The sequence below is a fragment of the Macaca nemestrina genome, chromosome 9 (assembly GCF_043159975.1).
Source record: "Macaca nemestrina isolate mMacNem1 chromosome 9, mMacNem.hap1, whole genome shotgun sequence".
NCBI lineage: Eukaryota > Metazoa > Chordata > Mammalia > Primates > Cercopithecidae > Macaca > Macaca nemestrina.
Window position 1 is genome coordinate 96,658,650 of NC_092133.1, and position 16,583 is coordinate 96,675,232.

Genomic DNA, 16,583 nt, shown 5'->3' on the forward strand with positions numbered 1-16,583 from the left:
AATAAGGATGTAAAAGGAATTCACAGCCCAGGAGTAGTGCTGTCAAGCTTGCTAAGTGACAAAATATGCTGGACAGGGGGTAGCTATTTATGAAAAACGCCTTGGGGTATCTAGGACTCAATGACTAGAGAAACAGTCAAGCCAAGGTCAGTAACAAGATATTGAGATGAACAATACCAACTCAGGTAAAGAGAGGATTATAGGAGTATTGGAAACAAGATTTAAATTCGGGACATAGACAAGTCACGTGAGGTAGCAGCGCACAGAAACAAGAACAAGAAAGGCAGGTTAGGCTGGTTCAGCTCCAGAAGTCAACATCTTGCCCTCATGAGGCTATTTTAAAAGGACTCAATATGAACCATTCTGCTCATACTGGTCAACATCTTTAAAGTGCTGCTAAGCACCTGACGTGTAAGGCTGAATTGGATGCACATTTTGAGTACGTAAAACTCTTTGCAAAGATAATTGTAATTGTCCTGTTTCTATAATTAGTATTTATAATTACAACACAAGAAATCAGTGTCCAGAGATAAATACATGATAAACAATATTAAAATGTTTAATCCAGTAGTTTTAGATGAGAATTTCTTTTAGCTAGTGACCCCAGATGTCACGCTTTAGAACAGGGGTTTGGAAACTATGGTCCCCAGGCAAAATCCGGCATGCAGCATTTTTGAGAAGGTCTGTTGGAACACAGCCATATCCACTTATTTATGTGTTGTTTATAGCTACTTTCATACCACGACGGCAGGGCTGAATCACTGCAAGAGAAATTGTATAGTCTGTAAAGGCTAAAATATTTGCTATCTGGGTTTTTTTTTTCTTCCCTCGAGATGGAGTCTTGCTTTGTTACCAAGGCTGGAGTGTAGTGGTGTGATCTCGGCTCATTGCAACCTCCGCCTCCCGGATTCAAGCAGTTCTGCCTCAGCCTCCAGAGTAGCTGGGATTACAGGCACCAGCCACCATGCCCGGCTAATTTTTGTATTTTTAGTAGAAAAGGAGTTTCACCATGTTGGCCAGGTTGGTCTCAATCTCCTGACCTCGTGATCCACCTGGCTTGGTCTCCCAAAGTGCTGGGATTACAGGCGTGAGCCACTGTGCCTGGCCTGCTATCTGGCTTTTCACAGAAAAAGTTTCCCAGCCTTTGACTTAGAACCCAGGGCAAATGGAACAAAATGTATTCGAATTACTTGACATGAAAATAAACATAATACATGAATCCTATCTATTGTGCATAATCTTCATAGGAGGTAATATCAGTCCCACGGTGTAGAAGAGGAAGGGGAGGCTCAGAGAGGTTACATAATATTTTGAGCAGAATATAACAAATATCCAAAGTATGATTTTGACTTATGTCTAACTAGCTTCAAAGTCTTTCTACTTTGTCAGATTCTCCCAGTTGTAACTTGCTATTTAATTTAGCAAATATTGAATATTTACTTCCCCAGTACCTGGTAAGTCACTGAGGTAGGTTCTATAGAGGTAAACTTGCCTTCAAGAAACTAAAATCTAGTGAAAGAACCAGAGAACTAGATAAACATGGCAAAGCAAGAACAAAGGCAGGCCATATAGGTTAATCGAGTGTAGAAGTTAAGAACCTGCCTGTCTTGAAGTCCTAGATCTACTACAGGTAAGCTGGGCAACAAATCTAGTTATGGAATCTTTCTGTCATGCAACTTTCATGTCCATTTGGAAAAGATGATAGTTACTTGTCTTATGAAGATTGTGAGGAATAATGCATTATTTTATTCAATGTATACTACTGAGCATCTACTAGATAATCAAATATGTCTTGATTTGTATCTAAATTTATATGCTATAAAATCATGTAGAAAATGAGGAGTCATTATCTAATTTTAAGTAGGAAAAATGTGAATCGATACTAATACTAAAAACTAGTAATTTACTCAATGCCAGGCAATGTTACCAGTGTTTTACGTTTTCAGAAAACAATTATGAGATAATTATGAAGAAAACAATTCTTCACTTTTCAAGAAAGAAAACCAAGGCAATGAGAAAGTAAGTAACTGGCCCACCCAAGGTGGATATGTTAGTGGATTTCCTATTCTCGACTTCTAGTCAAACACTATCAAAATTGACAACCAAAGAAATAATGAAATGCAATAAAATGTTTATATCATTTAAGAGGATAAATTAGTTTCTTAATGTCTAGATTTTATATTAAGTAAAGAGCTTGCAGAAAAAGTAACTGACAGTTGATGATTTTGATTATAATCAGTCAGATTTTTTCCATATTTGAGCAAAAATTGCAATTCACTTATCCAGTGAATTAATTCACTTATCCAGTGCTTTCAGTGTAGATTCGCTGAGTCATGTAACTTATGCCATCTCTTATAAATTGAGATGAAAAATGAAGAAATGATTGATTTATCTTAAAACAGTTCTATGTTGATAATATAAAAACTGACATGTTCATCTAAAATGTTTGATAAGTTGCATTATACATGATTCATATCTTATGTATAACTTATATATGATATTTGATTTGGTTTATACACAAAGGAACAAATGTTTCTGTATAAGAAAGTTATTTTGCTTATTATAGAATTTAAAACTAAAATGATTCTTCCACGATGTCCATTTAACAATTTAAATTTAGGAAACATCTGGCATGTTCGATGAGTATTTACATTGTATAATTGTGTTCGACATTTTAGTGCATTCCCTTTAGCAGTTTGTTTCAGCAACCAACGCATGTGAACTTGTTTCTCGCTAAACGTTTATTTTAGCAAAGTTTTAGACCTCCAGATTTTAAGAAAAATTGCCCAGGCTGGAGTGTTGTGGCGTGATCTTGGCTCACTGCAAGCTCCACCTCCCGGGTTCAAGCCATTCTCCTGCCGCAGCCTCCCGAGTAGTTGGGAGTACAGGGGCCCGCTACTACGCCCAGTGAATTGTTTTTCTTGTATCTTTAGTAGAGACAGGGTTTCACCATGTTAGCCAGAATGGTCGTCATCTCCTGGTCTGGTGATCTGCCTGCCTCGGCCTTCCAAAGTGCTGGTATTACAGGTGTGGGGCCACAGTGCCCGGCCAAAAGTGTGGTTTTTTAAACTGTGAAGACACAAATGTACCACTGAGAACCCAAAGAAAATTGGACTGTTTAGTTTTGTGATTTGATGTCTGAAAAATAAAATTCTTTAGTTTCCTTTCATTTTTCCTCAGAGAATATAAACTGTGTTGTGATGTCAAACTCATTCTAAGTTTTGATGCCCATGGGCAAATTGTTTGCTCTAATTAAAACAAAATGAAGACAAATCTCTCACACGTAAATCTTTGATGGCGGGAAATGTAGCTTCATGTTTTTAAAGTCTTCCCAGAAGTCGAAATGCCTCTCAATCTGGTAACTCTACTTTTTATAGCTACCTAAAATAATTATTAAGGCATATTTGATATACTGAAATCAATTTATGTTTGTGTTTTGTTTAATAATTGGGATCCGTGGGACCATTTGCTGTAAATATCCTATATTTTTAAAATATAGGATTTTTTTTAAAAAAAACTTTGTTTAAAGATATGCAGCAAAATATTTATACTTAAAAATATAAACTCCATTAACAAAAATTGTTCAACAAATCTCTATTAATTCAATACATTGTATGCTTAATTTTCGCAGTCAATTTTTCCTTTTCTTCTCTTTAATGATGTGATGTTATTCAATGTCTTCTGAAAACTTGAGCATAGGAAGTTGAAAGTGTATAAAGTAAAACAAATTGTAAGGAGAGAATTTAGAATGCTAATTTTTGAAGGGGAAATATAAATTTTACAACTCTTAGTTTGCATTTTAAATTTATGTTATTACCTGTATTTAAGTATTTAAGTTGATTTTCACCAGTGTGTTAGTGTGTTTGTGGTGTTGTAAAAGAAATACCTAATACTGGGTCATTTATAGAGAAAATAGATTTATTTGGCCATTGGTTCTGCAGATTGTACACAATGCATAGTGCCAGCAACTGCTTGTGGTGAAGGCCTCAGTAAGATTCCAGTCATGGCAGAATTTGAAGGGGAGCCAGCATGTCACTGGGCAAGAGAGGGAGCAAGAGAGAAAGGGAAGGTGCCACATTCTTTTAAACAACTAGATCTCCTATAAACTCTACCACTCATTACCCAAGGGAGAGAATCAAGCCATTCATGAGGGATTTGCTCCTGTGACCTAATACCTCCCACAAGGCCCCACATCCAACAATACAGGTCACATTTTAATATGAGATTTGGAAGGGATAAAACATCCAAACTATATCAACTGTTCACTGCTAACTACTAAATCAAAGAGTTACTTTTTTACAGACTATTATTTTTTTCTTCATTCAAAAGAAAAATACTTGATTGGACCTTATGAGGAGAAAATGTGAATCTCTTACAGTTTTTAATGAAATAAAATAATTTGAGGCTATTTTTATAAATTAAGGCCATCAAAAAGGACTCTAGACTCTAAAAAGATTCCAGACATTTTTCTATAAACATATTTTTATATATGTTTATATTTATTTATATGTTTATACATATGTTTTTATACACACATATATATACACATATACATACATACATACATACGTGTGTGTGTGTGTGTGTGTATAGTTATTTTCATAGTAGATTTACACCACTGCCATCTGGGAGTAATTCCCTTATTCAATACAGAAGGATTTCTCATCCTTCTAAATATTTTCTTCTAGCTCAGAGTGCCTGTGGCCAAAAACAAGACATTTTAAAACAACAAAAACAAAAAATTCTGCATCCCCGTATGGGTTAGCTTTCTTTTCTAGTCTTTTTACTTGAGTTAAAATATTTCCTTTGAATTTAGACTGACAAAGATATTGAAGGACATCTAATGTCATTTAGAGCACTGCTCCTGTGCTCTTGTTCAGTAGTTCCTCAAGTGGAGGTGATTGGAGATACTAGAAGAAAGGAATAAACTAGGGTAGCTCATATCACCCATTCCGTGTTTTTTCTCTTTAGGATGTCCCAGCCTGAAGTGAAATTGAATTCTGTTCTGCCTCTGCTGTGCTATAAATTTAGCAATAAAGTTTCTGCTCCATGTGTGACCGAGTAGGTAAGGGTGCCCTGTAATGGAGTGTAGTGTAGGAAAATCCCTGTTGCTAAGCACCGCGCCAACAACACCATGAACTACAAAGCTCACATGTTTATTTCATTATGCTTTACTTCTATGTCTATCTTGAATTGCTCAGTATTCAGAGAAAACACAAAGGTAAGTTGTTAACATTCTTCATTGCAACAAATTTTTTAGAACTAATTCTATATTGAGGAATGTCTTCAATTTTAACCAAAACCCTTTGATAAATTACAGAGTTGCTGAATTTATCTAGATCTAAATCTTAAACTATATCTATCATATAGATTTATATGATTTATCAAGAGCTATTATCAGGGATATATACTTGAATCCTTTTACAATTTTCATAATGCAACCAGAAAGTGACCCTTGAGATCCTTGAGAGTGATTATATAAACATACCTCGATTTGGTGTCTCCAGCCTAATTATCACAGTTAAAATTTTGGTATCAAAATGGAACAAAGATAATAAGACTTGTAAAGCAGCAGACCTTACAAAATGTTAAAAACAATTTTATTTACATAGTGCATCCACACAGACCTAATTATATGTATTAAACCTAATGTTTAACATTATTAGCAAGTCAGAGAATTTAGAAAAATCAGTTAGACATAATTTTAGATAAAATAAGTATTAATATTAGTCATTAATATTAATCCCTATTTGATTAAATGACTCTATGTGAAAATAACTGTCTTTGAATTATTTTCAGCTCACAAATTTTTAATGAAAGGAGATGGTGGCTGGACGCATTGGCTCATGCCTGTAATGACAGTTCTTTGGGAGGCCAAAGTGGGCGGATCACTTGAGGTCAGGAATTCGAGACCAGCCTGGCCAACATGGTGAAACTCTCTCTCTACTAAAAATATAAACATTAGCTGGTCCTTGTGGTGGATGCCTGTAATCCCAGCTACTCAGGAGGCTGAGGCAGGAGAATCACTTGAACAGGGGAAGCGGAGGTTGCAGTGAGCCGAGATCATGCTACTTCATTCCAACCTTGGTGACAGATCAAAACTCTGTCTCAAAAAAATAAATAAGGAGATGGTGTGTAATCAATATTTTGGGCCCCTCTTGTTAGCTAATATGTTTAAGTCTAGGTCAAGATAGAAACTGACCCAGATTATTAGCATGTTTCAGTGCATAATACTTTAAAATAATTCAACACTGACACATAATACTATACTATTCCACTTAGATATAAACAGATGGTAAGAGAAATCTCATGTTCTTATCCTGGCATGGTGGCTTACACCTGTAATCCTAGCACTTTGGGAAGCCAAGTTGGGAGGATCCCTTGAGCACAGGAGTTTGAAACCAGACTGGGTAACATAGTGAGACCTATCTCTACAGAAAATTTAAAAACTAGCTGGGCGTTGTGGCAAGCACCTTAGTCCTAGCCACTGGGGTTGTTGAGGTGAGAGAATTTCTTATCCCAGGAGTTCAAGGCTACAGTGAGCTATGATCACATCACTGCACCCCAGCCTGGGTGATACAGTGAGACCCTGTCTCTTAAATAAACAAAAAATAATCCCAGAACTCTAATGTTCTTATAGGACTTTTAATAATTAGCCGGGCATGGTGGCACATGCCTATTGTCCCAGCTACTTGGAAGGCTGAGACACGAGAATCGCTGGAGCCTGGGAGGCAGAGATTTCAGTGAGCCGAGATCATGCCACTGTGCTCCAGCCTGGATGATAGAGCGAAACTCTGTCTGAAAATAAATGAATGAATGAATGAATGTACAATGAAAGTTTTAACTTAACAAATTTTATTTATGCCTCACATTGATGAAATTATAAGAACTAATAATACTAATATACATATATTTTACAAAAAAGTTTTTTTTTAATTAAACCCTTATGATATACAAAGTTATTAATTAATTAATTTATTTATTTATTTATTTTGAGATGGAGTCTTGCTGTCACCAGGCTGGAGTGCAGTGGTGCGATCTTGGCTCGCTGCAACTTCTGCCTCCTGGGTTCAAGCGATTCTCCTGCCTCAGCCTCCCGAGTAGCTAGGACTACAGGCGTGTGTCACCACGCCCAGCTAATATTTGTGTTTTTAGTACACATGGGGTTTCACCATGTTGGCCAGGATGGTCTTGATCTCTTGACCTCGTGATCCACCTGCCTCAGCCTCCCAAAGTGCTGAGATTACAGGTATGAACCACCACACTCGGCTGCAAGGTGACTTAAATTAATCAACAATTTAATCTTAATGCACAATTTTTGTCATTTGTAATATTTTCCAATAGCTTATCTGAAATCGTTAGGATCAGATTTCAAACTAAGATTTCAAAGTCAGATTTCTTTGAAATCACAATTCAAAAATATTTAGATTTTAGAAAGGTAATGTGATAAATATACTGCATATTATGGAATATCCCTAGTGGCAAATCATATGAATAATCACATGAACTGGGATCAGTAAAGACTACCCCTGGCTGGGTGCGGTGGCTCACACCTGTAATCCTAGCACTTTGGGAGGTTGAGGTGGGTGGATCACCTGAGGTCAGGAATTTGAGACCTGCCTGGCCAACATGGTGAAACTTTGTCTCTATTAACAATTAGCTGAGTGTGGTGGCAGGTGCCTTAATCCCAGCTACACGGGAGGCTGAGGCAAGAGAATTGCTTGAACCCAAGAGGTGGAGGTTGCACTGAGCCGAGATTGCGCCATTGCACTCCAGCCTGGGCAACAGAGCAAAAACTCCATCTAAAAAAAATAAGACTATAAATACCCCTAATCACCATAGATCAGATTTTACCAAACTTATGTTTAGGTATTCATAAATGTTGAATTTTGTAATTCCATGTGAAGATTGTAGATCTGCATATATTTTCAAATACTAATAGTTATAATTCCATAGTTTATAAGTCCAATTTTTGGTTGTTTGGTTATTTTCATTATTAATACTTTTCCATTCATCTACCCTTTCTAAGAGAGAATACAATATGTTTCTTTTTTTTTTTTTTTTTTTTTTTTTTTTTTTTTTTGAGATGGGTTCTCACTTTGTCCTCCAGGCTAGAGTGCAGTGGCACAATCCTGGCTCAGTGCAACCTCCAGCTCCCAGGTTCAAGCAATTCTCCTGCCTCAGCCTACTAAGTAGCTGGGACTACAAGCGCGTGCACCACGCCCAGATAATTTTTGTATTTTTAGTAGAGACCGGGTTTCATCATGTTGGCCAGGCTGGTCTAGAACTACTGACCTCAAGTGATCCACCCGCCTCTGCTTCCCAGAGTGATGGGATTACAGGCACGAGCCACCGCACCTGGCCAAGAATACAATATGTTTCTAAGTTGATAGTCTATCATTTATCCACATTTCTATGATGAATTTAAGTAATTTCTAATTTCTCCCTATTGAAAATGATGATGCAACAAATAATTTCATTTATGTATATTTTTGTTCATTTGAACAATTTCCTTAGAATAAATTCCAAAGCATAAGCCAGTAGATCAAAGAGAATTAAATCCTTTTATTTTTAAAAACATATTGGCAGATTTCCTTCAGAAAGCACTATGCTAATTTACAATGCCCCCAGAAAAATATTAGTATGCCTTTTGGTAGTATTATTAACTGGACCATCGATATTCCTTTCTTATGCCCCTTTAATAGTGTAGGATGGTTCATTTACTCTTTTTTATATTAGCATTTCTTTAATCGCTACTAGTGAAAAGAACATAGTCCCATGTATATATGTATGTGTTAAAAGTGCATTCATTTTCTTTGTCCTTTTGTTGATCAAGGTCTTAGTGGTGGCCATGTATATTTGAATATGTTTTTAGTTATTAACCCTTCTTCAAGTTATAGTTATTTTGGTCATTTTACTGATGCTTAATTGGTAAGAATCAATTTCACTAAGGATAAAAGATCCACGGACCTTCAAGGACTCCTGAAGAGCCAAGAATAATCATTCCTATTTTTCATCTCCAATGGAAAAGAGAGTGCATTATACCTTTCTAGCCTATTCTGGAATAAATAATTAAATTTTAATGTAAACTAACAAAGAAAACACTGCAAGTTAATGAAATGTAGTCTCTACAATTTGTTAGACTTTTTATTTTTTATTTTTATTTTTAGTTAGACTTTGTTTTTGAGAAGGAGTCTCGCTCTGTTGCCCAGTCTGGAGTGCAATGGCTTGATCTCCACTCACTGCAACCCCTGCCTCCCAGGTTCAAGTGAGTCTCCCTGCCTCAGCCTCCCTAGTAGTTGGGATTGCAGGTAGGCAGCACCACGCCCGGATATTTTTGGTACAGACAGGGTTTTGCCATGTTGGCCAGGCTGGTCTCCAACTCCTGACTTCAGGTGATCTGCCCGCCTCGGCCTCCCAAAGTGCTGGGATTACAGACCTGAGCCACCGTGCCAGGCCGCAAGCTAATTTTTGTATGTTTAGTAGAGGCTAATTTTCGTATGTTTAGTAGAGATAGGGTTTCACTCCATGTTGGCCAGGCTGGTCTCGACCTCGACCTCAGGTGATCCACTGGGCTCGGCCTCTCTAAGTGCTGGGAGTACAGGCCAGAGTCACCGTGCCCAGCCAGCATTTATGTTACTTAAATTGCAAAGTAACTGGCCAGGCGGTGGTGACTCATGCCTGTAATCCCAGCATTTTCAGAGGCCGAGGCAGGTGAATCACCTGAGGTCGGGAGTTTGAGACCCGCCTGACCAACATGGAGAAACCCTGTCTCTACTAAAAAAATATACATATGTATATACAAAATTAGCCGGCATGGTGGCACATGCCTGTAATCTCAGCTACTCAGGAGGCTGAGGCAGGAGAATTGCTTGAACCCGGGAGGCGGAGGTTTCAGTGAGCCCATCACACCATTGCCTTGTAGCCTGGGCCACAGGAGAGAAACTCATCTCAAGAAAAAAAAAAAAAAAAAATCAAAAGAAAAGAAAAAAGAAATTGGCCAGGCACGGTGGCTCAAGCCTGTAATCCCAGCACTTTGGGAGGCTGAGGCGGGCGGATCACGTCAGGAGATCGAGACTATCCTGGCTAACACGGTGAAACCCTGTCTCTACTAAAAATACAAAAAAATTTAGCCAGTCGTGCTGGCAGGCACCTGTAGTCCCAGCTACTCTGGAGGCTGAGGCAGGAGAATGGCGTGAACCCAGGACGCGGAGCTTTCAGGGAGCTGAGAATGCCCCGCTGCACTCCAACCTGGGTGACAGAGCGAAACTCCGCCTCCAAAAAAAAAAAAAAAAAAAAAAAAAATTACAGCGGGGCACGGTGGTTTATGCTTGTCATGTAGTCCCAGCACTTTGAGAGGCCGAGGCAGGTGGATCATGAGATCAGGATCAAGACCAGCCTGACCAACATGATGAAACCCTGTCTCTACTAAAAAATACAAAAATTAGTTGGGCGTGGTGGCCCACACCTGTAATCCCAGCTACTTGGGAGGCTGAGGCAGTAGAATTGCTTGAACCTGGGAGGCAGAGGTTGCAGTTAGTCAAGATTGCGCCCCTGCGCTCCAGTCCAGGCAACAGAGCGAGACTCTGTCTCAAAAAAAAAAAAAAAAAAAAAAAAAGTAACCAAGGCAGAGCACCGAGAGGAGAGGTTTGGGAGATGGTTTAGTGAAGTAATCCATATTTTCTGATGATAAATTGGCACCCAGTCAATTTATTCATCAGAAAGGAATACATCGGCCTGGCGTGGTGGCTCGTCCCCCGTCCCTGTCAGCGTCACCAGCAGCGCGGAGCCTTGAGCCAGAAACCTCCAGGGGGCCTAAGTCAGGGGGTGGGTCCCCTGCTGCAGAAGGGTGGAACAGTCGCTCAGTGCCACCCCAGAGGTTGCACCGTGCCCAGCGCCAGGGTCCGCTCCTGGATCGCAGGTCGAGGAGGGGCCGGGAGTGGCTGTGTCAGGCGGGCTGTGTGGTATGGCGCTGCCCATGTTCCATGGGCGGCTCACTGCAACCTCCGCCTTCTGGGTCCAAGCTATTTTCCTGCTTCAGCCTCCCTAGTAGCTGGGATTACAGGAATGTGCCACCATGCCCGGCTAATTTTGTATTTTTTTTTTAGTAGAGATGAGATTTCTCCATGTTGGTCAGGCAGTTCTGGAACTCCTAGGCTCAGGCAATCTGTCCTGGGATCAGGACTGTGCAATCCTGGGCAGATCGCCTGAGCCTAGGAGTTCCAGACCCACCTGACCAACATGGAGAAACCCCGTCTTTACTTAAAAAAATACAAAATTAGCCTCCATCATGGACTCAGGTACAGCTCCTACCTGAACACGGCACGCAGCAGCAGGGGCTGCAACCCTGACACTGTCAGTGTCACCAGCAGCGCGGATCCTTGGGCCAGAAGCCTCTGGGGCGCCTAAATCAGGGGGTGGGTCCCTGACTGCAGGAGGGCGGGAACCGACCCTCAGTGCCACCCCAGAGGCTGCACCGTGCCCAGTGCCAGGGTCCAGCTCCTGGATCGCAGGTCGAGGAGGGGCCGGGAGTGGCTATGTCAAGCGGGCCGTGTGGCATGGCGCCCCCCATGTTCCGTTCCAGGGAGGCCCGCCAACACGGAAGTGCCTGAGCGGCAGTTGCCACCTGCACGCGGTGCCTGGGGAACGTGGCCAGGGCGCGTGTCTCCTCAGCCTGCTGAGCTGCGCATGCGCTGCTGGCTAACGGCTCTGCTCTGCGCGTTTCTGCTGAGAGAGGCCTGAGTGTGCAAGAGCTTGGCGAAAACAGAACTTTTTACGGGTGTCGAGGCACTGCGTGGACTGAAGAAGGGCAAAGACGATCGGGGTGGGAGGGGGCGGGTGGTGGCTGGGGAAAGGCTAGCGGGAAGCTAGGGCCAACGGAGGGGTTTGGGGGAGGGCGATCCGGAGGCGCGGGCTCTCTCTAGCAGGTTGCCGCAGCCATGCAGTGGCTCTCTCCAGTCGGTGGTGGCAATGACTTGCCCACGGGCCAGGAGCGCCCGAGCCCCTTCAGCCAGCTAGTGTACACCAACAACGACTCCTACATCATCCAGTACGGGGATCTTAGAGAGATCCATAAAGCTGCCTCCCGGGGCCAAGTCTCAAAGCTGCAGAAGATGACAGTGAAGAAGAAGACCATCAACCTTAATGTAAAAGACGCCAGGAAGAGGTACCAGGCCCTGCTTGAGCCAGGGCTGCAGAAGGAGATGGTGGCTGCAGGAGGATTTCCCCTTCGGAGTCGGGGGCTGGGGGGCCTGGGGAGGAAGGGAGCAGGTGGAGGAATGGCTGGCGGCAGGGCGGCCACCATGGGCCCCAGGGTCTAGGCCTTCTTCCCTGGCAGGCCCCCAGGCCTGGGACGGGGGCGCCCTGCTGGGCAGAAGGCCCAGGCCACCTTAAAATCAACCCCAAACTTTAGCTGCTTTCTCCTTCACTCCTACTTCCTCTCACAGAGCACTGTGTAGAGAATTTTAATGATTTAACTCACAAAATTAAGTACATACAGGGTTTTACTTTTAATGTACAAGCTTTAAAAGATAATGTTAGCTACATTATGAAATGGTGCATAATGAAATAATTCCCATAATATATGTACTTCTTGGCTAAACATTCTTTGGATAAAGTCCAATATCCATTTTGATATCAATGAATGTCTATGTAAATATGTTCTTTGCTGAGGGACCTTAGAAGGAAACTTTGAGGTGAGAAGATGGTTTATGTTCTTGAATTTAAGAAGACTGATTTTTCTTAAGATGCGAGTTCTTTATCAATTTTAGATAAACCAAATAAAGTTATCAACGTTTTAACATTTTTTGAATTACACAGGCTTTTACTATTGTGATGACATTTTACATATTTTGTAATGGAGTAGAAAAGTCTTGCCCTTCTAGATACCAAAATGCGCCATTAACTTGCGCAAGATGGGCCGGGCGTGGTGGCTTACGCCTGTAATCCCAGCACTTTGGGCATCTGAGGCGAGTGGATCACCTGAGGTCAGGAGTTCAAGAACAGCCTGGCCAATAAGGTGAAACACCATCTCTTACAAAATCACAAAAGTTAGCCAGGTATGATGTCGGGTGCCTGTAATCCCAGTTACTGGGGAGGTTGAGGCACAGGAGTCGCTTGAACCCGGTAGGTGAAGATTGCAGTGAGCGGATATCCCACCACTGCAATTCAGCCTAGGTGACAGAGAAACTCTCTCTCTCTCTCTAAAAAAAAAAAAAAAAAAAAAAAAAAAATCACAAATTGTTTACTAACAGCTGACAAGACAGGTAAATTAATACGACAGAATAGAAAATCCAGAAACACCCAAACATATGTAAGAATTTAGAACTTGGTAATGGTCACACTTTATACTAGTAGGAAAAGAATTAGTTTTTTAAGTAAAATGCCTGCTTTTTGGAGAAAATTAGATTTTTATGCCAGAAAATAAGTTCCTGATGGAATATAGATTAAAAGTTTTTAATGTACAAAATGATAAAAATAACAGAAGAAAACATATATGCCTATTTACACAGATATATTTTTATGTTGACAAAACTTTTCTAAGATTGTCAGAAGCAAGCATTCTGAAGGGCAATTTAGTAAAACAAAAATTAAACCACCCTGCATATGAGAAAAAATAAAAGGCAGCATACTTGTAAAAATATTTACTATATGTGTGTGTGTGTATATATATATTAGATTTAAAACTCTTCATTTTATAGAGAATTCACTCAAATCAACAAAAATCCCTCTAATTTAAAATTGGGCAATTTAAATTAGAGATCTAAATTGCAGATCTAAAAAAAGTACTTGGCCTGTAATTTAAAATTGGACAAAGTCCTTTTTTAAGATCTGCAAGTGACCTATGCACAAAGGAAATAAATTTAGTGTTCCCGGTTAGGGAAGGCATTTAAGTTAAAAAAGGAGTCAAATACTGTTCTCTATCCACAAAGTTTGTGCGGATAAAAAGCAGTGATATTTATAGTACTCCTTAAAGTTTAAGTTGCAGATGACTTTTCAAATAGACAATTTGATGGTAAGTACCATATTTAAAAAATTGTATATGCCCATTAGTGGCCAATTCTATTACACAAAAATATTTTTAGAAAATAATGAAACATACACACAATTTCTTTTCTGAGCACTGCTTGAAATATCAATGTATTAAAAATCCATTTAATGGCTTTTATAAATACATTTCAGTGAGTTTACAGCATGGGCTAATATGTGATCACTCAAGGTAGAAATATATTCAGAAATATGTTGACATTTGAAAATGTATTTTGGTATACTAAGTGAGGGTAAAGTAAAGTTCAGTTTGATTATACATACACACAGACTATGGTCTTGTGTTATCTGAAATTATGTACAAAATATAAAATTTGTGAAGGACATTTGTTTTTATATAAAATGTTTTTCCTTTTTATTATCTTTGATTTCTGCATTGAGCATGGACAATGCTATTAGTAAAAGTTTATTATTAATAAAATAATTTTTGGGAGGAGCAGCAATATGAATTTTACACAGATAAAATAGTTTCTTGCTTTCTATATTTTAATTTTTCTTTTTTGTGGATTAGTATGTTCTGTGAACTTTTAGCATCTTCAGAAGAGAATCTTTTTATCTGTGCTTATTGATTTACATATTTTATTAGACACATTTTTATTATATAGATTTATTACATATGTCAATAACTATAGATTAATCACTTTAGTGTAGTGTTATTAGAAAAATAAAAGAGCAAATATAAGTGCTTTATTTATAGCAGTTTTTTAAGATACTGAACTTCCCAACTGTATTGATCCATTCTTTTAATCCATTTATCGCATGCAAGCTGAATGCCTATTATGTAGAAGATACATTCTAACTCTCAAGACCCTTTCATCCTTAAAAATTTCACACTTACTTGCTCAGCCTGAGCAAAGTGAGAGATTTAAAATTGGAGTATTAGGATTGAATCTCAATTGAAGCTTTTCCTCTCATCTTTCAAACAAAAACACTTCTGAAGTGAGAAACTAGTAATTTTGGAAATTTATAATAGCTTTAAATAGCAATATTAATCATTGGAAATACCTAATTTACATGTATTCTATAAATCTAAATAGAATTTACATACATTCTATAAATCTAAATACAGAATTAGATGAGCCATACCTATTTATTTGAATCCCAAGTTTCCTTTGGCTTGAAGCTTTTAAAATATTAAAGAAGTACTGTGTTTTAATAATTTGTTGTTTTTATTTCAACTCTCCTTTTGCTTAGTACTCTAAAAGGCTAAAATTTTTTTCAGTGTTAATCCTGTGACTAGGACTGCCCTTGTCCTGTTGTATATACTATATTCCACTTCTTGGAAGGCACTGTGAATTGTATGATGCCTCCTTATTTTATGCACCAGTAAAAGATTGTTTAAATTTCTGCCAAACATAGTGGTAATAAATAATGAATTATAAGTGGCATTTCAATCAGAAATGTTAAAATATGAGAAATTGAGCATCTTAGAATCATTAAAACACAATGTTATCTCTAACCTTTAAAACACACTACAAAGTAGGCATAATTGCACCATTTTACTTAAAATGTTGTCTTTGTTAAGCAGTAGTAATAATTATAGTATCTAATAATTCCCGAGCTGTTACATGTGCTAGGAACTCTCCAAAATACTTTGCATAGATTCTCATTGAGGCATCATAGTGATAACCAGTGAGATAACTGCTGTATTCATCTTCATTTCATTGATGAGAAAATTGAGGTGCAGAAAGTTTAAGTGACAGCTAGAAAGTGAAAGACCTTAAAGTAATATTCAAGCCCAAGTTGAACTGAATCCAAAGACCAAGCTCTTTCTATTCAGATGGGCCACTCTTTCATTAATGCAGTGAGTAATGAGAGCAAATGAATGCTGTACTTTCTTCAGGAGAATATTAAATATTTGTTTTGAAGGCAGAAAAAGAGCATGGCATTTAATGTTTACAATTACATAAATAATTGTATGTTTTGAGACAGTGGACTACACTTTGCCAACAAGTCCTCTCACTCTCATAGGACTGCTCTACACTGGGCCTGTGTCAACGGCCATGCGGAAGTAGTAACATTTCTGGTAGACAGAAAGTGCCAGCTTGACGTCCTTGATGGTGAAAACAGGACACCTCTGATGAAGGTAAACAGTAGCCAGTTTTTTTCAGCAGGAGATAGATTTAGTTTAAATACACAGAATAAAAATGAATTTATCTCATTGAAATACAACTAGTTTTGAAACCTGTGGAATATTTATTTTGATTTCCTATACTTTATAATTTATATTCTTTATAATTTATATTATAAATTATTTAGTTTATAATAATTCTTGCTTTAATACTGACAGGCTCTACAATGCCAAAGGGAGGATTGTGCAAATATTCTGGTAGACTCTGGTGCCGGTCTAAATATTGTAGATGTGTATGGCAACACAGCTCTCCATTATGCTGTTTATAATAAGAATTTGTCAGTGGTGGCAAAACTGCTGTCCCACGGTGCAGTCGTCGAAACGCAAAACAAGGTAGACATTAACCAATGTTATTTTCAAAATATTTGAAATCAATTTGTTTTAACATTAACATGTGTACGTTTTT

At 38.8% G+C, this 16,583-nt stretch overlaps 1 protein-coding gene across 1 annotated transcript in view; it reads left to right on the plus strand.

Moving 5' to 3' along the window:
• Positions 1–11,844: 11,844 nt before the first annotated feature.
• Positions 11,845–16,583, plus strand: part of LOC105470746 (ankyrin repeat domain-containing protein 30B-like) — a 135,950-nt gene continuing 131,211 nt past the window's right edge. Inside the window, exons 1-3 of the mRNA XM_071068734.1 lie at positions 11,845–12,166; positions 16,018–16,132; positions 16,337–16,510. Of these exons, the coding sequence (XP_070924835.1) occupies positions 11,940–12,166; positions 16,018–16,132; positions 16,337–16,510 (516 nt within the window). The 5' untranslated portion in view covers positions 11,845–11,939. The remainder of the gene's footprint in view (positions 12,167–16,017; positions 16,133–16,336; positions 16,511–16,583) is intronic.